General features: G+C 32.5%; 1 protein-coding gene across 1 annotated transcript in view; it reads right to left on the bottom strand.

Moving 5' to 3' along the window:
- Nucleotides 1–206: 206 nt before the first annotated feature.
- The window catches only part of LOC149743967 (uncharacterized), a 119,016-nt gene continuing 94,074 nt past the window's right edge, over nt 207–25,148 (bottom strand). Inside the window, exon 4 of the mRNA XM_089905929.1 lies at nt 207–894. Coding sequence (XP_089762055.1) covers nt 792–894 — 103 coding nt within the window. The 3' untranslated portion in view covers nt 207–791. The remainder of the gene's footprint in view (nt 895–25,148) is intronic.

A 25,148-nucleotide genomic window follows, 5' to 3' on the forward strand; every position in this document is an offset into this window, starting at 1 on the left:
TAATTTAATTTGACTAAGATGTAAAGAAATAGAAAATTTAAATGGAAATTTAACAGATTCAGAGAATCTGAATCAGTAATAAATTCTGAATTTTCCACACAATAGTCAAATAGCTTTAGAATAGATTTTTTTTTTTTTTTTTGCGGTACGCGGGACTCTCACTGCTGTGGCCTCTCCCGGAGCCAGGCTCTGGACGCGCAGGCTTAGCGGCCATGGCTCACGGGCCCAGCCGCTCCGCAGCATGTGGGATCTTCCCAGACCGGGGCACGAACCCGTGTCCCCTGCATCAGCAGGTGGACTCTCAACCACTGCGCCACCAGGGAAGCCCCTAGAATAGATTTTTTTCCCTAAACATTCATTTAGAGATAAATCGTGTCTCACACATATACTTGCAGAGAGTTGAAGAAACAAAAAAAGTGTTAAGCTCCTAAAAATGAAAAGTAGTAAAAGCAAAAATATAAAGACAATAAAATAATATATCTTAAAAGATAATACATAATGAACCATTTGTTTGTTTCCCAGAAATTCTAGATTAATTTTTTTTTTAATTTATTTTTCTTTATTTATTTATTTTTGCCTGTGTTGAGTCTTCGTTGCTGCGCACGGGCGTTCTCTAGTTACAGTGAGCAGGGGCTACTCTCCGTTGCAGTGCCCGGGCTTCTAACTGGGTGGCCTCTTGTTTCAGAGCACGGGCTCTAGGCACATGGGCTTCAGTAGTTGTGGCTGGTGGGCTTCAGCAGTTGTGGCTCCCGGGCTCCAGAGCACAGACTCAGCAGTTGTGGCGCACGGGCTTAGCTGCTCTGTGGCATGTGGGATCTTCCCTGAGCAGGGCCCAAACCGGTATCCCCTGCATTGGCAGGTGGGCTCTCAATCTCTGTGCCACCAGGGTAGCCCCTAGATTAAGTTAACAACAGAAAACTGATCAATATGCTTTTAAACATTAACAAATTAAAGAAAGGAAGCTATATGGTTGTGACAATACCTGCAGAAAAAGGGGCAATACAATTATATATCATCTTATGATTAGAAAGTCTTAGTAAATTAGGAAAGTAAACTTTTAGCTTAATATTGAGACTGTGCAAAAAAATTTAATGACATATACCAGAAGTAATATATAAAGTACATTTTATCAAATATCACAAAATGGTCTTTACTGGAAAAATAAAACTTTAAACCTTAGAGAAGACCTATAAAATTGATAGAAATATTATTTTTATAGACTGGCTAAAGGTTGCAAATTTCTGGGGAAAAAACAAATGGTTCATTATATATTACCTTTTAATATATATTCTTGCATTGTCTTTGTATATATATATATATATATATATATATATATATATATATATATATATTTTTGCGGTAAGCGGGCCTCTCACCGCCGCGGCCTCTGCCGTTGCGGAGCACAGGCTCTGGACGCGCAGGCCCAGCGGCTATGGCCCACGGGCCCAGCCGCTCCGCGGCACGCGGGATCCTCCCGGACCAGGAAACGAACCCGCGTCCCCCGCATCGACAGGCAGACACCCAACCACTGCACCACCAGGGAAGCCCTGTCTTTGTATTTTTGCTTTACTACTTTTCATTTTTAGGAGCTTAACATTTTTTGTGTGTTTCTTCAATTATACTTTCCAAACTGATCTATGTATTTATATAATTGAAATCTCAACCCAAATAGAAATATGGTCATTTATATGTGGTAATCAAATTTATCACAGAGCTTATACATTCTTGGGGGACTAATAAATAAATGGGTATACAAAAATAATTATCATTATGTAAAAAGGAGATGAATGCTTATCTTACAACACAAACAACAGTTGATTCCAGATATGTCATTGGCTTAAATGCATAAGTGAAATTTATATATAGTTTTTGAAGATGATATAAGAGAATAACTTTATGGCTTTGGGTAGGGAATAATTTCTTAATATTCACAAGTTATTAAAAAGAAGAACATTATAAATTTAAGAACTTCTGTTGGTCTAGAGAAAAGAAATGGTAAGCCAAAGTGGAAAATACTTTCCACAAATATAACTCACAAAGAATTAGTGTTCTAAGAGAATATTTATGATGTATAAGTGAGTGAGTAAATTGTGTGTGTGTGTGTGTGTAAGAGAAAGACCACTAACAAAATTTTAAAATGGTAAAAATATATGAACAAAGATTTCACAGATATAACATGAATAATAAAGGGACATTAGAGAGCAGAGAAATGTGAATCAAAACCACAGTGACCAATTTGGAAAACATTCCAAAGTTGGACAAAACCAATTATTGGCAAAGATATGAGCAATGGGCACATTCATTAACTACCTAGCAACTGCTCGTCTTACAGCAAATTGCTGCAGCCACTTTGGAAAATAATTTGGCGTTATTTAATACAGTTGACAAGTGCATGTTTTATGACCCAGCAATCCCACTACTCGGTATACATCCTAGAGACAATCCTACACATATGCTTCTGCAGACATGAAACCAGAATTTTCCTTGCAGCCCTGTTCATAAGAGTAAAACACTGAAAACTACCCAGATGTCCATCAACCATGGAATAGACTGCAGCTGCATGAATCAAATTGGGTGAATCTCAAAAGCATAACATTAACTGAGAATAGCAAGCTGCAAAAGAATATATACTAATTTCATTTATATAAATTGACAAATGCACTAGAAATGAATGAACGAACTAACTAAATATATATACATACGTATTATATATCTTACATGGATAGTAAAACTCTAAAGAAAAAGAGAGATTTAATAACACATAACTTGGAATAAGTGGTTATTACTCCCGAGGGAATGAAGTTGACAGGGAACAAACAGGGGCTTTTAAGGTATTACCCTGACTTCTGAATATATTGTTTGGTTTATCATGATGATTTAATTGTACATCTAAGTTATATGCAGCAGTTGTATGTATATTTAATGACTTAAAAACATTTTTTAAATGCAATGCTAATAATACATTATGTGCACAAACACTAGAGACGCAGCCCATTCAAAAGGCAGAGAGTTCGGAATCAGAGGAAATCAAGGTTGAATAGTTATTGCACCACTTACTATGTTTGTGACCTGGACATTTTTTAAAAGGGAGGCAATAATATCCATTCCATAGGGCTGCCATGAGCACTAAATGAAATGAATGCAAACTGCAGGCAGAATGCCTGGCACATCGATGCTCAAATTGAGAATCAGCAAGAAGGAAATTAACTCTCCTTTACTGACAGCAGTTACAACAGAAAAGATGTGTTCGCTGCAGCAACTACATTGTAGGAGGAAGTGTCAAATTGTGAGTGAAAAATGCAATGGAGTAACAGCTTCCAATAAATAACACTGTAAGAAAGCAGAGTTTCGTCCTGCTCAGGCATGCATATACATAGGCAGAGGGGAGGTGTGATAGAAATGGCTCTCTTCTCACTGAGACTCTTTCACCCTCAGATGATCTGTCATTGTACGCAGAACACAGTGGCAGATTTATCCCCACATTTCAGGTTGCTCAGTAATGGTTCAGGTGAAAGCATTCAGGAGTGACATAAAGTGGGAACTCATAAATGACAGAGTCTATTACTGGGTGACAAGCTCCAGCCTAGTGACTTTGTATAGACTCTGCAGAAATGCTTTCATTGTCATGAGATTTAGGAGGAAAGGAAAATTCAATGATAACACTGGTCAGCACATTTAATGGCCTGATACTATTAGAAAAACAAAACCCTCCTATGGACAGAAGGCTAAACAGTTTAAAGTAATTGCTGTAATACAGAGCAATTACATTTACTGATGCAACTTGTAATTGTGGTGAAACCTAGGTGTACTTTATATTTTCCTTAATATTTCAAGGAATATTGCTGTTTCCATATTCTGAATAAAGATATTAGATTTTCACTCTGCTTTTATTTTGTATTATAATCAGAATGATGATTAATGGTGTCCTTCTCTACAATTAAATGATCGGTCAAAAGAAAAATATGTATCAATAGCTTATACGTGTAACTAGTATTCCCTGTAAAAATTGCTTTGAGGGAAGTAGTGGGGATAAGCTGGCACTTGGGCTCATGTAATTGTGCCTCATGCCATCTACCCTTCAGTGGTCAGTCATAATGGGACCTGGTTACTTCATAAGTTACTGTATTTAAATTTTGAATCATTTAAAAACTTTTAATGTTGGGGAAGTAATAATGCTGATGTCTATCCAATTATTAGTTTTACAGGGAACATTACAGTCTTTAAAAATTACCTATACATACTTTAATTCTTTTCTTGTTAATATTTCATAGGATTCCTCTTTGATGTTAACCTAAAATGTACAGATGACATCCTTCGTCTCATGTTTTCTGTGATATGCAAGCAAACAGCTGCATTATCACTTCAACTAATTGAAAAATTAATTTTAAATATTATTTCTTATTTTTGCAATAAATATATCATTATTTTACTTTTTTTCTGTCAAAGTGTTAATCAGTTTAGGTAAAAGCAGGAGTCAAAACCATAGGTCCAATACCTGTAAATTACTAGCAATTTGCCTTGATAACCTAGAAATAATGATCATCATTTATACAGGCATTTTTACACACATTAAATCATACTTAAATGATGAGGCATAAATACAACAACACAGAAAAAACGAATTGTGGAGAATTTTAAAGGAATTGGATAAAATAGGATTTCTTAGGATTAACGCTGGATATAGCTCTACTTTATTGCTCTTTCAATTTTGTCACATTCAGATCTAAAGAAGATAAGCAGCTTTTGAGTAGGGTATCTCAGTAAATTGAAAAGCCTTAAAAAAAAGCAACATACAACTCATTAAAAGTCATTAAAAAAAAGAACAGAGGTTTTATATAGTCCTATAACCAATGAATAAATTGAATATCTGATTAAATTTCCACAGGAAGACCAATGAATTTCTCTGATGAATTCTTTGAAACTTACAGTGAAAAATAGAACATAAATCTTACACAAACTCTGCCAAGGTCAGAAAAAGAAGAAATACTTGCTAAAGTCAGGTCAATCTCTCACTTAAATGAGTATGCCTAAATCCTAAATAAAATATTTTGAACAATATACATGAACAACAATTCATCATGAACACATTGAGTTTTGTCCAAGAATGAGGAGTCCTTTGCAATTCAAAACTCTGTTAGTATAATTCCATTATGACTGAATCAGGAGAAAACATACGTGATTGTAACATTAAATACCAATGAAAGCATCAGGTAAAATTAGTTACCAATCTTAATAAACTAGTAATAGAAAAGAATTTCCATAACCTGATAAAGTATATTTACGAACTCCAGCAAAAAAATTACAATAAAATTGAAAAAAAGTTTTTAAAGTTTTCTCTCTGAACAAAGGAAGAAGGCAAGGAAGCCTGTTGTTATCTCTAGTAGACTTATTTTTTAGAACTCTTGGAATAAGGCAAACATTAGAAGAAAGCATAAAGCTATTATTATTGAGAAATATAATATTGATGAATAATTCAGTAAGTTGCTGATACACCATTATATTTATAAAATAAATGTATCAAGTTTTCTGAATATAAGACAAATGTGCAACAATTGATTGAATATCTATATACCAGATATAAGCCATATGGAAAGAAAATGGTAGCATCGACAGCAAAATCAAAAAGCATGAAATATATCCATATTAAATGTACAAGTCCTTTGCATTAAAGACTTTAAAACTTATTTATGTACATTTGAAAAGAACCAAATAAATGCAGGATGATATCCTATTCCTGCAATCAATGATTCAGTATTGTTAAATGTTAATCTGCTCAGATCATTCTAAACATGCAACACAATCACAAACAAAATTACAATCGGGTTTTTTTGTGGATATTGTAAAATACATATTAAAATATGAAGTATAAGTAATGCAAAAGCAATTTAATTAAAAAGAATTAAAGAGTTGGTGATTATTCTAATGACGATCACATTTATTGGAAAATAAATTAGGAAGCTATGTTTTGGATTAAGGATAAGCAAAAAAATCAATGGTACAGATTTGGGAGTCCAGAAACACACTCACACATATATGGACACTTGATATATGACAATAGGGAAAGGATGGCCTGTTCAATAAATAGTGTTTTGTCAATTTGTTAAACATACACACACACACATATATAATAATGTACTAGTTAATATAATACTATATATATTAGAGTAAATATTCAAGTCACAAGCTGAGAAACAATATTTGCAAAACATATAACTGACAAAAACTCATTTCTAGAAAAATATATAAAGTCCCACAAATCAATAAGAAAATACAGAGAATCTCATAAGCAATCGACAGGATGGTTGACGAGGCACTTAAATAAAAAGGACATCCGAATGGCCAATTACTGTATGAAAATATTCCCATTAATCACAAGGGCAATACAAGACATAGTTGCCATGAGGAAAAATAAATAAACAAGATAACACTACACACCCACCAGGTCGCTACAATTAATAGGATTGACAATAAAATATATCACTGATGGAGCTACAATGTGGCAGGTAAAAATGGAAAACTGGCACTATCTATTGTTGACACCCATGCACCAACAATTTTATCCAATTATATGTACCAAATAGAAATGCAGAATATCAATATGTTCATTAAGAGACAAAACAAAAATACACATGGGAGCTTTATCTGTACTTGTTCTAAACTGGAAGCAAATCAAATATCTATCAACAATGTAATGAATAAATCAATTGTAATATATTCCTGTAACATGAAATTATAAATCAAAGTAAATTAATGAACTATTGCTATAAGCAACATCCCTGATGAATCTCATCAACCCATAAGTGGGCTAAAGGAGACCCTCACATACTTGCACGCACACACAAACATACACAACAACCCCCACCATGCACAATGCATACACACACACACAACCAGACAAAACTATCTAAGCTATTAGAAATAAAGGTAATGGTTATTTGGAAGGAGAGGCGGGAGAACATTTTCGAAGTGCTGTTCTATGACCCGTGTGGGTGTTACTTAAGTGTTCTCACTATGTGCAAATTAATTGAACTATATACTTATACTTTGTCCATTTTTGTATATACATTGTATTTCGATTAACACATTTTAAGATAGTGCTATATGGAAGACGTATACATTGTACATGGGTACATTTTTTTCTAATTTAGAATGATATTATACATCCCCTAGAGACAAAGATAAAGCTAGCCAAGAATCTCTGCACACATAAAAGGAAAGGCTTGGTGCAGATGTATCGAGGAATATCTATTGTTTATCTAATGGAGTTGGTATAAAATCATTTTCACACTGAAAAATCATTACTAGATTCTTTAAAATTCAATTTGAGCGGGAAATTTTTAAAGAAAACTTTGAAATACAAAATTGTCATTTTTAAAAGAATTTAATCATATAATATTTCAAACATGCATAAAAGTACATAAAATATAGAGCACCATTTATCTAGATTTATCAGGTATAAATACTTCACAATCGTTGCTGCAAGTGTCGTTTTTGTTTAGAAATAAATGTGGAAGGTGTAACAGGTTCATACGACAAGCCCTTCCTTTCTTTATATAACCAGTGAAAAACTATTGTTCTAATTTTGATATTTATCTTTTCTTTGTTAACTCAACATTCATTTTTACTTTTGTTCATTTTCATTTAAGTAACTCTCATTGTTTCTAGTGTATGACTGCATCAAAATGTAATAGTGCATTCCCTTACTGATGGACAGTAAACTTATTTTTAGTGCTACATATCACATATATACAACTTTAAAAATCACCTAGTACCTAACCAATTAAAATGATAGGTAACATAAATGCTGTGAAATTAAGGCAAACAATTTGTTCTTTTTAAAAATATCAAAGACAATAGAATGATTGATATGAAATTATCACCTGATTTCTATTTATCTGAAATCAGAATGCTGTGATAAGCAATTTATTCATATATGTTTTTAATCATCGTAGATTCTATGTCCATCTACCTTATGGTAATAGATTTTTAAGATATAAACTATCAAGGAGTAAACATATCTACCTTTCTGTTTTATTTCTTGCTTATTTCACATATATCTGAGAGAATATTGGATCTATTTACTCTTTATCATCATTTGCAATCTTATACTATAAGATAACTTCCCAGTAAAATGAAAAGTTTTTATTTCTCACAGAAAGTAGCAGGGCTTTGAAAGTGACTAATGTCAACCTCAAAAAGTAACATAGCCAGTTACTTTACAAGCAAAATGGGTGTAATCTGGAAAGCAGGGAACTGCAGTTCTGGGGCAGGCAAGCTATAGTGAATCATTGGTAAGTGTGAAGAGATAAAAGGAAGGTCAATTTCTACTAGGTTTTAGGAGGAAATTGGGGAAGGTTGTTTTGAATAAAATTTCACTGGAGAAGAACAGGAGTTCGAGGTTGTGGCAGTTTCTTACTGGTGGTTAGCGCATTGTTGCTGGGGCAGGGAGGGATCTTCCTTTTCTGCTTCTTTTTTTAATAGATCTTTATTAGAATATAATTGATTCACAATAGTGTGTTAGCTTCTGTTGGACAACAAAGTGAATCAGCCATATGCATACATATATCCCCATATCCCCTCCCTCTTGAGCCTCCCTCCCACCCTCCCTATCCCACCCCTCTAGGTCGCAAAGCACAATCTCCCTGTGCTATGCAGCTGCTTCCCACTAGCTATTTTACATTTGGTAGTGTATATATATCAATGCTACTCTCACTTTGCCCCAGCTTCCCCACTCACCCTGTGTCCTCAAGTCCATTCTTTATGTCTACATCTTTATTCCTGCCCTGCCACTAGATTCATCAGTACCATTTTTTTTTTTTAGATTCCATATATATGCGTTAGCATATGGTGTTTGTTTTTCTCTTTCTGACTTACTTCACTCTGTATGACAGTCTCTAGGTCCATCCACCTCACTATAAATAACTCAATTTCGTTTCTTTTTATGGCTGAGTAATGTTCCTCGTATATATGTGCCACATCTTCTTTATCCATTCATCTGTTGGTGGACATTTAGGTTGCTTCCATGTCCTGGCTATTGTAAATAGAGCTGCAATGAACATTGTGGTACATGTCTCTTTTTGAATTATGGTTTTCTCAGGGTATATGCCCAGTAGTGGGATTGCTGGTCACATGGTAGTTCTATTTTTAGTTTTTAAAGGAACCTCCATACTGTTCTCCATAGTGGCTGTATCAATTTCCATTCCCACCAACAATGCAGGAGTGTACCCTTTTCACCACACCCTTTCCAGCATTTATTGTTTCTAGAGTTTTTGATAATAGCCATTCTGACTGGTGTGAGGTAATACCTCATTGTAGTTTTGACTTGCATTTCTGTAATAATTAGTGATTTTTAGCATCTTTTCATGTGTCTCTTGGCCATTTGTATGTCTTCTTTTGTGAAATATCTATTTAGGTCTTCTGCTTGCAGGATACAAAATTAATGCACAGAAATCTCTGGCATTCCTATACATTAACAACAAAAGCTCAGAAAGAGAAATTAAGGAAACAATCCCATTTACCATCACAACAAAAAGAATAAAATACCTAGGAATAAACCTACCTAAGGAGGCAAAAGACTTGTACTCAAACAATAAAACATTGATGAAAGAAATCAAAGATGACATAAACAGATGGAGAAATATACCATGTTCTTGGATTGGAAGAATCAATATTGTGAAAATGACTATATTACCCAAAGCAAGCTACAGATTCAATGCAATCCCTATCAAACTACCACTGGCATTCTTCACAGAATTAGAACAAAAAATTTTACAATTCGTATGGAAACACAAAAGACACTGAATAGTCAAAGTAATCTTGAGAAAGAAAAGCAGGCCAGAGGAATAAGCCTTCCCAACTTCAAACTATACTACAAATCTACAATAATCAAGACAGTATGGTACTGGCACAAAAACAGAAATATAGATCAATGGTACAGGATAGAAAGCCCAGAGATCAACCCATGCACATATGGTCACATAATTTATGACAAAGGAGGCAAGAACATACAGTGGAGAAAAGATAGCCTCTTCAATAAGTGGTGCTGGGGAAACTGGACAGCTACATGTAAAAGAATGAAATGAGAACACTCCCTAACACCATACACAAAAATAAACTCCAAATGGATTAAAGACCTAAATGTAAGACCAGATACTATAAAACTCTTAGAGGAAAACACAGGAAAAACACTCTTTGACATAAACTACAGCAAGATCTTTTTTGACCCACCTCCTAGAGTAATGAAAATAAAAATAAACAAATGGGACTTAATGAAACTTGAAAGCTTTTGCACAGCAAAGGAAACCATAAACAAGATGAAAAGACAACCTTCAGGATGGGAGAAGATATTTGCAAATGAAACAATGGACAAAGGATTAATCTCCAATATATACAAACAGCTCATGGAGCTCAATATCATAAAAACAATCAATCCAGTTAAAAAATGGCCAGAAGACCTAAATAGACATTCATTTCTTTTCTTAAAAGCAGGAGATGAAATTCCCATGTAAAAAATGTCCTCCCTCATACCAGAAGAAAAACAACGTTCTTAACATCATGGATAAAAAGTTGAAACCCAGAGAATGTTACACAAAGAATTCTATACAAAAAGACCCTTTAAAAATTGCTTCTCTTCCTTCTTCCTTCTGATTATTCAGGCTGGTATGTGCATGAGAGCTTTCCCTTCTAAACTTCCTGATAATGTTTTAAATGAAGTTGTCTTTTATTTATTTTCACACCTTATAAAATTTAGTATAGTATAGAGTAGATTAAAATATTAGAATAAAGGAATGTAAAATAAATAATTCTTTTCCCTGTTTTCTTCACAATGTCTATTTTAGACTGTTCCTAGTCTAGTCTTGCTTTTATTCAAGACAGAGTCAACTTTAGATAATTCCACCGACATACCACATATTTGTTTTCTTCTTGAACGTAAGCTCTCCCATGTTTCTGCTTTTTTGGGGTATTCACTTTTCTTCTGTAATGCCCTCGTGCATGTGATATTAAAAATTAATAAACTTATGTATCTTTTCTCCTGTTAGTCTGCCTCTTATCAGTTTATTTCATAGAGACAGCTGTTGAACCTAGGAGGGTAGAAAGAAAGTCTTTCCTCCCCTACATCAGCTAGGGCTGCCATAACAAAATACCACAGAATGGTAGCTTAAACAACAGGAATTTATTTTCTCAGAGTTCAGAAAGCTGAAAGACCACAGTCAAGGTGCTGACAGCATTGGTGTCTCTTCTTGGCGTGAAGACAGCCACCTCCTTGCTGTGTCCTCACATAGCCTTTTCTTTGTATGCCTGTACCCCTGGAGTCTCTTCCTCTTCTAATAAGGACATAGTCTTATTAGATTAGGGCCCCACCCTTATGATCTCTTTTAACCTTAATTACCTCTTTAAAGACACTATTCCAAATAGTCTCACATTCTACGGTACTAGGGATTAGGGTTTCAACATATGAATTTGGGGGGGGGACATAATTCAGATCATAACAATACATTATAAAGAAATGGACAAAGAAGGACAGTAATGAACTCGGAAAGTTAGGGAGTGATAATCCATATAAAATGGGAAAGATGTATAGGAATATAAGAATGATATTATTTTACACAGTTTGGTTATAATGTTTTCTGTTTTGCCAAGGTGGGTATGTGTGTGTATACATGTCCATGTCCTTTGCTTTTTTTTTTTGCGGTACGCGGGCCTCTCACTGTTGTGGCCTCTCCCATTGTGGAGCACAGGCTCCAGACGCGCAGGCTCAGCGGCCATGGCTCACGGGCCCAGCCGCTCCGCGGCATGTGGGATCTTCCCGCACCGGGGCACGAACCCGTGTCCCCTGCCTCGGCAGGCGGACTCTCAACCACTGCGCCACCAGGGAAGCCCCCTTTGCATTATTTTTAAAATCAGAAACAAGAGCTGAATTTTTATCGAATGACTTTTCATTCATGTAATATGAGGTTTTATTCTAGATTGCCTATTTTCTTAGTAGTTATAGATATAAATTTAACTATTCACTGAATTTCATTTAATATTTCACTCAACATGTCATCATCTGTATTTATAGGTGTTTTCATTTTTATAATTTTTGGTTTTATTTTTATGATAAATACTACTTCACAAAATAAATCATTTTCCATCTGCTATTATCAAAAATAGTTTACACAAAATGACAATTGCTTCCTTTACCTATTACTGCATCACAAATCTCCACAGCCTGAAGTGACTTAGAACAACAATTTACTATTTCTCATAATGCTGTGGGTTGTCAGTATGGATAGGTCTTCTGTGGGTCATGCCTGATGTTGCTCATATGGCCATAGTCGCATGATGACTTCACTAGGATTGGAGTGTCTCAGATGGCCTGATTCACAGGTCTGGCAGTTGAGACTGACTGTTGGCTGTGGTACCTCTGTTCATCTCCATCTTCCAGGAGGCTCTTCAGTTCATCTCCAGATGAATTCTGTTTTCTGCCAGGCACTTAGTGACAAATACAATTCTTTGCCTTCTCTCAAAAAACTTACAGTCCAGTTTGGGATAATTATATGTATTTAGATAAATTGTTTTATATGTTATGATAGAAGAATGCATGGTAATATTTTAGCGAAGATAGGAATTTATTTTTTAACTGTTTCACAAAGAAGACACATTTAAAGTGAATTATGAATAATGAGTAGGTTTCCAACAAAGAAACAATGGGCATAAAATTAGTTTTTTTACTTCTTTCCTCTTAAATTTTAGCTTTTCTTGTCATTCTATCATTGGCCTCCTTATTTCTACTTCTGAATTCCTTATAATAGGAGCAATTATTGGAATTCAAAACTATAAACCACTGCTAAATGCTAATTATATATATATACAGACATATAAACAGGTGAATTTATAGACAGAGAGATTTTTTTCCAGCCAGGACCTGCCTATTAAATATAGGTACAATGATATCTATACCAAATCAAACTCCAGAATGTAATAACCTCCACTAGATTTCTGTAAACTTTAGAGGACTTACACAGTGAATAACCTTACTTGCACTAACTTATTCTTTTCTGTTACTTTCTTACTATCTGATATGTATTTTTTTGTTTTTTTGTTTTAATTATCGATGTCTGGGGGTCAACCCATCTTGAGCCTTTTATTTAAAAGAATCATTGTTCAATTAATTTCCATAAGTTTGTATTTAGCTTAATATTATATCAAGTTATTAATACCTAATCATGGTTTTGAATACTAAACAAAGTATTTCAGGTAATAAGTAAACTTTAAAAGTTGCCAGATGCACAGTCAATATGATTAAATTAAGTATATTTCTGAATAGTAGCATCAAACAATTTAGAAGTAAAATTTTAAATACCATTAATAACATCAAAAATATAAAATCAGCAGAATACATTTCAGAAGATTTCTAAAACCTACAATAAAGGGTACAAACATTGCTGTAAAAACATTAAAGAAGTTCTAAATAATTGAACAGATACCAAATTTGTGAAAACATTGTAAAAGTATCAATTTTCCTCATATTCTTATATAGTCACTAAAATCTCAATGAAAATGTCTAAGATTTTTTTAACTTTTGTAGAAAGTGAGAAGGTGATTCTAAGATTTAGTTTGAAATGCAAAGAACCTACTGTAGTCAATATATTCTTGAGGAAGAATAAAATTGGAGGACATACATCCCAGATTTGACAAATTACTGAAAAAGCTAGTTATTAGCATCATAGTGTACTGGCATAAGAATAGACAAACAATATCAATAGTACTAAAATAGATCCATATATTTGGGCACTTGACTTATATCGAAGATTAAAGAGGTGAAATTATGTTGAAGCAATAAATTAATGAAAGATAATTGAATCAAGTAATTTTATCTCTATAATGGTAAAAAATAAATAAAACTTGACAACTATCTTATACCATTCAATGAAATTGACAAAACTTAGTTCATAGGCATAACTGTGAAAAGAAATCTAAAGTCTCTATAAGAAAACACAGAGGGATATCTATATGACCCTGCAATAGGTAAAGATCTCTAATATAGGAATCAAAAACACTGAAGAACTAGTCCTAAAACAAAAAATTAAAAATTGGCTTTATAATAAAGATTTTTTCCTTTGCCAATAAACCTCATGAAGAAAGTGAAAACACCAAAGAAATAGTAGAAGAAAAAATATATTTGTTATATGTATGTGCTGTAGGACTCATATTCAGAATATAGAAAAGACTTCTCCAAATCAATAAGGAAAAAAATAAAAATAATGGGAAATGTCCCTTGAAAAGAATTTTCATATAAATTATATTTAAATAGCTAATAAGCGTAATAAATATAGTCAACATCACTATTCATCAGGAAAACACAAATTAAAAATACAAAGAAATACTGTTACATAAATACAAATTAAAAGTACAAATAAATACAGCTACTAGGACAACTATAATTAACTAAGAAAGAAACTACCAAATGTGTGGAATAGGTGGAAAAATTGAATACATGGCTGGTAGGGATGTAAAATTATAAAACTGCTTCAGGATAGCTGGCCATTTCCATTATTTCCACTCCTAAATGTATACACAAGAGAAGTGAGTCCACACAAAGACAAAAATATTGATAACATATTTATTCATAATAATAAGCATCTGGGAAAAACCCATATGCTTAACAATAGAGAATGGGTAAATTGTGGTAAATCTTATGAAGGAATATTACAGAGAAGTACAAAAGAATACACTTCGAATATATACAACATGAATAAACCTAACAGACATAGTACTGAGTGAAATCAACTCAAGACAAAAGTAGTAACTGCTATATGATTCCATTTATGGCAAGTTCTAGGATAATCAAATCTAATTGATGAGGAGAGAATTCAGAATAGTAGTTAAATCTAGGGGCTAGTTTAGACTGAGAAAGGGCAAGGAAGTGCCTTCATGGGTGCTGAAACAGTTCTGTATCTTGTTCTGGGTTGTGATTACATGGGAGAATACACATGTAAACATCATCATGCTGTATTTGTAGATTTAGTTCACTTCATTCATTTTACCATATGTATTTTGCCCCTTGATTTTCATAAGACAAGTAAATACTTACATATGTGGAAAATGTATCTCAGGCAACTACTGTTATAAACAAACTCATTTTTTCCCCGAAGAAATGTAATTTTCAAAACGAAGAAATAGTCTGATTTCTTCATTATCAAAACAATAAATCCTTATTCTTGTCCCTAACAATTGATATAAAATTTGTTCATCTTGTTGCTAATAATCAATTTGGAGATAATATTATATAATAGAAATGGTATCGTGTATAGTCTCCTAGAGAATTTGCTATATGAATGCTGGCAGAAGGGTGGACTTAAGTATGTTAAAAATATGAAGAAAATAATCAAGAGTATTTCCACAACGATATTTGAACACTAAAGAGTAGCCAGATGATCTAGAACTTTAAGTAGTTATGCCAATTCAAAGTTATGTTCAAAGAGAAATACACAGTTAAGCAAGTCAAGTTCATTATCAGAAAACGGCCTGTCTGTTCAGACATAGCATGTAGTTTCACACATTTCTGTTTCACCTTTTGAAAATTTCAGTCATTAATAGAGTCTTCTCAAAAAGCTTTAATCCATTGTGAGATTCTTTTCCTGATAAAAAGAGTATCATAATTACAAACTTTGATGTGGAAATTAAAAAAGCACATGGCAGACATAGTTCCAAAGTGTGTCTTCTAATTAGTCATTAGGGATGTTTTGGCTAATATTTCCTCACTAATGGTCTGTCTTTCTACAAAGTTTCAGACTTTATGGAAGGAACTCTTCCCCATAATGAGAACCTGCCAGCACATTAGTAGTATTTACCCTATCCTTTTAGAAATTCATAATTAATACATATATTGTCCTCTACATTTAATTGTTTCATTCTTTATGTAATATTAAAGAAACCCAAAGGATAATTATTTTACTTATAATTTTTTAAAATAGGGAAACTGAGGGTCACAGAGGTCAAAAGTTCAGGATTACAGTTAATAGGAAGTGGCAGTAAGGCTTGAAATCGTTTAGATTATGTTTCCAGAAGCTAAGTTTTATGGGAATGAGAAGATATTGTTGCTAAATTTTCTCAAATCATTATGGAATGTTAAAAGACAGTCTTATATATCAATTTTCCACCATAAGCCTGTGAATCAGTTCTCACCATGCTGAGCAAAAGAATTGATTTAGGGTCAAAAGTCACAGATTGGATGTGACCTATATTTTTCATTTGAGTTCTTTAGTTACTGTCTCATTTATTGTGATCATCTACCATGAAAGATATTAAATTTGTTCTTGAAGTACTAACGATAACCCCTGAAAGGTGCTGTTATAATTTAAGCAGTGTTTTAATATTCATAGAAGGAATAAGTGATATGTAGCAAGAGAAGAAAGGCACCTTCGCTGTGAAGGATCTTACTTATTGTCTCAAATTACATTATTTAAGAGACAAGACTATAAATCACACAGAGGGAGGCTAATGAAATTTACCAATCCACATTTTTTTTGGAGCACTTGACTTAACTATATTGAGGTTAATTCTGAAATAAAAAGAATTTACTATCTAGTACACCGATTAATAAAAAAAATCACAGTCTAATGATGACAATTAAATACTGAATGCAAAAAGAAGAAATACAGTGTTATTTTGAGTAAGGTGATAGAGGTGTTAAGAAAAAATCAAATGGAAAGAATTAATGATTTTTTACTGTTCTGTAACACTGAAATTGTGCTAAGTGCTTAAATACCAACATTAACAAAGTTTTCTTTCACCAAATTAAAGATTTTCAAAGATATTGATAGTGACAAAATACTAAAATAATAATAGTAATAATAATGATCTTAATATTATTTCAATGTCAAATAAAACACAATATTATTCATTTAAAATCATGCTCAACTACTAATGTATGTTCTATTCTCCATGTTTCTATATCTTATTACCTGAACATGAAATAAACATTTAATATTTAATGTAAGACAAAAATTGGTATTTTGGACTTAAGGAACAAAAGCTAAGACATGGAAATTTAAAACCGTGTATACTATTAGAACTTAGTATTAAGACATTAATTGATTTGACTTTATTTATATGATTTTTTTATTTCCAAAAAGCCAAAAATTAAATTAAGAAAATATTTTAATTGAATGTAATCATAAATACATATGAATATATTGAATTATTTATAACTTGAATTGAAAGTTAGGAACATCATAAATTACTTAAATATATATTCATGTCTGTCTGAATGAGCTTTTGCAAAAAATTATACTTCATGGATTTAGCTGTATTATTTTCTTAAAGGGGTTTATTTTTAAAAACGTATTTTCACAGTGCTTGAATTTTCTCTCCAATTGTTTTACATCTATCTCATTTATCTTGAAGAATATTGGGAACAAGTCAAAACTGGAAATGCTTTATACTTTTTCATTACACATTTATATTTAACCTTATACATTATTCACTAATTCTACGCAATAAAGTCTATTAAAGTGACATGAACAGGGTACAAACATCTGTCAACTTACTTGGGTGATAGATATCATTCCTGCACTACTGCTGGGAGCTTTTATATCCCAGCCCTTCTAAATCAATCTCTCTCTCAACTCTCTCTCTTTCATTCTCTTTTGCACATATAACACATAAAATTCTTAATCTTCCCTTCCATTCACACATAAACTAAATTTGATCAACAAACCTAGTTGTACCTTTTGTATATTAAAAAAAAATCTTAATAAGATCATTTTATTGGCATGTGCTTTCATAAGCTTAACCTTAATTTTCATGAAGCAAATTTTAAAATGTAAAACGAATTTTAAAAACTCAAAAATGGGAAAATATAAGAACTTTCTCTAAAGGGATCTGCTTATTTTGTTAATAACTGGATCTTTGTAATAGCTGTTTAATCTTCTGCTAAGCACTTATTATGATTTGTATTTACTTACCTTTAATATTGTTTTTCCTATTTTCTCCCAGAATTGTGAGCTCAATGAGAGCAGGAATTTTTTTTTTTGGCTTTTTAATCACCATAATTCCATTATCTAGAACAGTGATTGACAAATAGTAGGCACTTTGGAAATCATTGACCAGATAACAGGAAATAGCTAATAATTATTTGTTGGATAATAAGTAAACACACAAATAAACCTAAAATTAGAACTGGAATTCCTACTAAAATATAATCTATAGAAACTAAGGAACTCTCTTTTGAAAATTGTCTTGAGTAACATTGAAAATTTAGAATTTGAAAGACCTATCTTTTTTTTCTGTCATTACAAATCTGAATTGATATTCTGAAATAAATATGGATCTATCATTTACATATTCTTAAACTTGCTGAAGTTAATTTAAAGAGCTTTCTGTGTTTTGCTCTAATTTGAAATGAATCATGCTACTGGAAATAACCAATAATCTTTATTAAAATAAAATTATTTAAATTAAATTTCTATTGTTTCATTACTTATGTTTGTAAATAATAATTGTGAGTAAAATCACATGCAAATTTATTATGTCAATAAAAATTCCATTCTTCTTAGACAAAGAATAGAAAAGTATCTAGATTGAAAATTCACTGAATTGAGACTTATAACAAGGATTAATGTTTTACTTCTGCATTTCCAATGTTTTATGCTCCTTCTAATACTAAATTAGAGTGACTGGAGTATTAAACTACCAATTGGGACACCTTAATTCCAGCTATAAATTCCCACAATTTATTCACAAATCTGTAACAGAAATAAACAAAAAAAGTTCTCCTCCCTAAAAATAAAAAATGGAAAGATACTATAGTAGCTATGAATATACGTATTATTAAGTTACATTTTATTTTATCAATACTATAGTATATATCATTTGACATTAATATGCTATATTTATAATGACATTGTTTTACAACATTCTTAAAATATAGGGTTTCATTTTTTCATTTCCTTATTCTTAATCATCAATAAGGTATTAAATTAGATGCTGGAGTAAAATGTCAAAAAATCCTAAACACTTTAGAAGGAGATAATTTTGTTATAGTTGCAAAACTAGTCTCTTTAATGCATCATATTAGGTTCTGACATTTCAATCTATTACAAGAATCCTTTGTTGACTGGATTTATCTCTTTAAATCCAATTTATCTCCACCTAAGTGCTACTTTTCTTGACACATAACATGATTTACCTGGATATTAGAGATAAAGTCTAATAATATTTCATCACTTGCTTAAATATTTGCTACATGATATTAAATTTTCCTTTATTACTTTGGAAAAAAATATTATATACAAATTTTATACTGAGTGAGTAAGGAAAAGATACATAGTAAGTACCTAATATATTTCCCATTCCCTTCATATTTTAAAAATTTAATTACCCTCCTCACTAAGTTTCTCAAAAATCACATGGTTCAATTTAGTACTATCAAGTTTTCACTTTTCAAAATACAGAACATTATTTAAGTAATCACCAAAAGAAGGAAGAAGTAAAAATAGAAACTATTAAAAGTATTTGTCTCTAGGAAATTGGGCTACTTTCAGGGAATGGTGAAGTAGGGGATTATTGCTTTCATTATAAATTGATTTTGGCCTTATAACTTAAAATATCTGGTACAAATTCTATTTACAATAACAATTATAAAAATACTAATTCTCAAATATCTGGAATTCAAAAGCATTTTTAAATTTTGTAGTATGTGGCTCATGGAAACAGACTATGAAAAACATGTGCAAAAAATAAAATGGACAGAATTCTTTTAGAAAGGCATAAATGCTAAGAAAGCAACAAAATAGCACATATTCCTGAGAGTGATAAAGGATCAGGAGTTCGATGGTCAAGAAAAACTGAACAACAATTCTCTATTTTCTCCTTCCCCTGGCCTTTGGTAACCACAATTCTACTCTCTACTTTTATGAGTTTGACTATTTTAGGTACCTTATATAAGTAGAATCATGCAGTATTTGTCCTTCTGTGACCAGCTTACCTCACTTACCATAATGTCCTCCAGGTTCATTCATGCTGTCACATATGGCAGAATTTCCTTCTTTTTTAAGCCTGAATAGTTTGATTCATGCAAGATGAATAAGTTCTAGAGATGTGTTGTACAACAAGTTGCCTATAGTTCGCAATACTCTCTTGTGCACTTAAAAATTTGTTAAGTGGGTAGATCTCACGTTAAGTGTCCTTACCACACTTAAAAAAAAAAAAAAAAAGGGCTCCCCTGGTGGCGCAGTGGTTGAGAGTCTGCCTGCCGATGCAGGGGACACAGATTCGTGTCCCGGTCCGGGAAGATCCCACATGCCGCGAAGCGGCTGGGCCCGTGAGCCCTGGCTGCTGAGCCTGTGCGTCTGGAGCCTGTGCTCTGCAACGGGAGAGGCCACAACAGTGAGAGGCCCGCGTACCGCAAAAAAAAAAAAAAAGAAAGAAAAGAAAAGATGTGTTGGAAAGGTGAAAAGGAACAGATACATAAATGAGGGAGTCAGCCTTCAGAAGATCTGGTGGCAGAATATTCCATAAGAAGGAAAGGGAAAATATATCTTTAAAGTGGAATAATAAAAAGACAAGTGACTATAGGAAAAGGGGAAATGAAAGTGAGAACAGAGAAGTAAACCAGGTCGGACTGGGCCTTGGAAGACGTGTTTAAAATTTAATCTCTTCGAGAATTCTAATAGGGTTCTAATTCCAATGGGAGTTCACTGTAGTGTTTGAAAATGAGAATGATGTTACCTAATACATATATTAAAACTACAAAAATATTCTCAAAAAAAATGAAGAAAAATTCTAGAGGAAAAAAAGTTGTACATGGACATGTGATTGATTACTTCATGGGTCTTTATAGATTTCACCAGCCAGAAATTTTCAAGGATGCTCTATAAATGGGGTTCAATTAATTATGTCTTTTCTGTCTTGGATGGTGTCCTTGGTTGATCATCTTATTCCTGGATGGTGACATTGAATTCCTAAATAAAGTCTGTCACTCTATTAAGGGCATTTAGTTATTGTCAAAGTAATTGTGAATAATTCCTCACATCTAACCCAAGCTCCAATAAAGTTTCTAGATAAAACAAAAAATATCTGAGTTCAGAGCTGCTTTCCAGGCCATTAAAAAAAACCCATGAATCATTAATATAATTTTTTCTAAGATTCCCTCAGAGATAAATGGCACATAGTCAATTGTTCGAAATGACATAAACCTAACTAAGAAAATAGAAGAAAGAATTTGAGAAACGACTTGAGTTGAGAGTCAGGGGCTAAATAGCAGAATAACACTTTGGAAGCCAACTGTAGAGCTGTAGATGCAAATGATGGAGAATAATCTCAAGGCTGAACTAAGAGATTTGAAAATCGCTCCCAAGATAGAAGGGTACATTCCTTCTGTCATGTTTTGTGCTTCCTGTTCATAGTAAATTGTGAAGAGAGAGGGAGAAGAGGGGAGAGAGAAAGAAAGAAAGAAAGAAAGAAAGAAAGGGGAAGGGGAAGGGTAAGAATGGGAAGGGATGGGAAGGAGGAAGGAGGGAAGGAAGGAAGGAAGGGAAGGCGGAAGTTAAAAAAAGAAAATTAAATAAAGAGAAAATGGGCACAGTATTTTTCTTCAAGAATTAGTCTTCCTGATTAAAGGAAAATTTTAAAGTATGTATTTAAGATTTATCCTAAGATAAGAACAGTGCAATTACCTGGAAGTATAAGGTTTTGGACTAAATATTTGAATTTTTTACTTTTCTGTAAGTTCTTGAAAGGTTTCACCTCACTTCTATTCATATACTAATACTAACGCCAATTCATGCTAATTAAAAAGAACAACAGTAAATAGAGTAAAAGTGAGTTTCACCAGAACTTTAACTAAAATTAGGATGTAAGCTCATAAGTTACAATGTAGATATTTGTCTATGATATCACTATCTGAAGTTTTACTGCTGAATATGTGTGCTTTAAACTGACTATAACTCTACTAAAAAAAAATAATTGGAGGCTTGGGTTTGTGAAATCTCCCACAAAGAGAATACTCTGATGCTTTCATAAATTTTCATTATCTGCTCCTTCACGCTGTTCTGTTCTACCTGGCTGTCTCCAACCATGATACAATTTTTGAGGCCCAGTTTAAAATGCATCTCCCATGTAGTAATCATTTAGTTCCATTGCTTTCATAGTAGACAACTATAAATTAATATACCCTCTTTCCTTAAATATATTTATGCCATTTTACCTCATACTGTAATCATCTTTGGCATGTTTTTCTAAACCTCACCTTCCTTCCTGGTGCACACTGATCTGAACCAGGTCAAATAACAAGGTTCTTTGTGGTAGATGTTACCACTGATATAGTTGGATGAAAGCTGTAGGTTTCCTCTCTCCCCTAAACATTACCAGGTGGATGCTAAAATTAAAGCAAGTATGAGAAAAAAATCCACCACCACACACACCTATATTTATGAGTAAAAAGGCACAAAAACTTGTACAATCTTTTCTTAAAGATCCAGTAAATTCCTAGCTTTCTAGCCTTTATCCACCTTCATACAACTTATGTAGGGTTTGTTTCTGACAGAAGTAAAATTATTTTAGTGTAAGATGAAATTAATTTCAAGTGGAAAAATCCTCTGAATCTAAGCCCTAGGACAATAACACCACTCAAAAGTGTGTATTATATTAGGTTTTTCTGTAAATTCAGTCAGAGATGTTGTTATAATATTTCTAAGAAATCAATATATCTTGAACATCACTTATTAAAACAAGTAAAAAAAGTATTTCTTGTAAAATTTTATTCTGATTAATAAATCTCTAATATTCATCTAGGAAATCTAGAATTTCTAAAGCATAGATACAACTGACACTTTTCCTCTCTTCCTCTCTGCCCCTCACCCCACACTCACATCCAGCTTTCATTCTTGAATAGGACACGTAAAAGTAATACATCTTGCATGTTGATTAAAATTCACTAAGAGATTTATCTATAATTTTAATTGCATTTCTGCTAGAATACTTGGAAATAAATTTTAGATAGCATATTTCACAAACATCATATTTAAAATTTCTTCAAGTCAGTATTGTACAAATTTATGATTGTAAAATCCTACAATTTTAGGATTGTATTAGTTTACAAAATATTTGTTGTCTCTTCACTATGAGAGGACTTACATTCCTATCTCATTAACTCCAGGCTTGACTATTGTACTTACACTGAATTTGACCAATAAAATATGAACAGAAGAGGGATGAGGCACTTCCAAGGAAAATCTTTAAGAACCTTTGATGGTTCCATCATTTTATCTTTTCCATTTCCCATGAAAACAGAAATATATTTAACTGGGACTGGTCATCTAGCTCAGTTCCTTTAATAAAAATGAGAAGCACATCCACAGACAAACCATCATGAACATGTCACAATAATAGGAAATGCATCATTTTTATTTCCTTTTTTGTATGTGTCCCTGAAACTTTGTGGTTTATAACTTAAGCATAACTTAGCTAAGGCTGACCAATGTGAGTACACAATTTTTTGTTTATTTGTTTGTTTTGCATATATATTGTTCCAAAAAAGAGCAATGTTATTTTTCAAATTTTAGGTGCTTAATAATTATTTTTCCTATGACTGAATTTTGCTGTCATTTATTAAGTATAAACTTGCCATAGAATATTTAGATATATTGTTTTTCTCTATTTTGGTATTTAGGTTAAAACACAGTTACTCACATCTCTCAAACCTTATTATATCCCTAAGGAGTGTGTGGATGCATAGATAGATAGAGCAGTCTAATTTGAAAATTGAATCAAAATCTCTGAAAGAGGGACCAGATATTTGCATATTCATCAACCTTACTCAGATAAGTATAATGCACACCAAAGTTGTAGAACTGTTGTTAAATGCGATGATACCTAAATCTTTTAACCATTCATAAACATAAAAATACAATATGTCAGAAATAATTTTAGTTACTTGCCATGAAAAGCAAAGAAAATTAAAATGTATATGCAATGTATAGGTGTTTTTTATTCAGGACTATTTATCAAATATATATAATTTTATGTAATTTTATACATAAATTTCAAAATTTATGCATTCTACATATAAAATTTTAGAATCTAAAATTAACGCATTTATCACTTGAATCTTTCAGAATTGTTTGTCAGAGTTTCTCTTCCATATCCTGTTTTTTCACTTGGAGTCATCTTCATTTCTTTCAACTAACAATTAAAGATTATTTAAGAACAAGATTTGTCTTCTCATTAGGGAGAAAAAATAAAGATTTATTAATTGCAAATTCCTCCTAATAAACATGTGGGGAAATTTACATTTTACAAGGAGATATCAATGTTTTTCCTTCTCTTTTTTACCTGTCCACGACTACTGTCCAAATAAGAATGACATATTAATTAAGCAAAATCAAGATGTTACCTATGAATCTCACATTTTGATAAAGATTGCTGTTCTTTTGATTACATTCCTCCTCAGCTTACCATTAACTTATCATTCACCTTCTCTCTTAACCAGATATGACATATTATGGAGATACTACTACAAAGAAATGATACAATTTAGAAGAAAATGCTGGATAGGTTTTAGGATAGGTTCTGCTGCTAACAAGAACAAAAATGTTATATACATTTGAAAAATTGTCAAAATAGCAAAAATTGTCAGGTCAAGATTTGAGTAAAATAAGAAAGCCACAGAGGTAACATACAAAAAGATAACATACAAAATATGCAGTAGAGTTTTAAAATTATATTGAGACATATCACAAAACACTTTAGACCAAGGTTCCTCAACCTTGGCACTATTAACATTTTGGATCAAATAAGGTTTGGTTGATGGGAAGGTTGTCCTCTATATTGCAGGATAGTTCACAGCATCCTAGTTTCTACCTACTAAATGTCAATAGAAAAAATCCTGTTGTGACCAAAAAAAAAAAAAAAAAAATCCCATTGAGGGCAAATTAGCCCTCATTTAAGAACCAATGCTCTAGGTCAGTAAATAAAATTGAGGTTAAAAAAAATGTTTTTTAATTTCTGGAAATACATAACCTACAAAAATTGACACAAGAAGAAAATGAAAACTTAAACAATCCTTTACTCATAGTAACAAATTAAATAGTACTGAAGCCACTATCCTCATCCACAAAAATTCTCCCCCCCAAAATAATATTTCTAGATGGACCACTGCATAG

The sequence above is a fragment of the Delphinapterus leucas genome, unplaced genomic scaffold, assembly GCF_059928025.1.
Source record: "Delphinapterus leucas isolate spDelLeu-1000000601 "Yukka" unplaced genomic scaffold, BTC_Dleu_Yukka2 spDelLeu_asBTCV2_sq40, whole genome shotgun sequence".
NCBI lineage: Eukaryota > Metazoa > Chordata > Mammalia > Artiodactyla > Monodontidae > Delphinapterus > Delphinapterus leucas.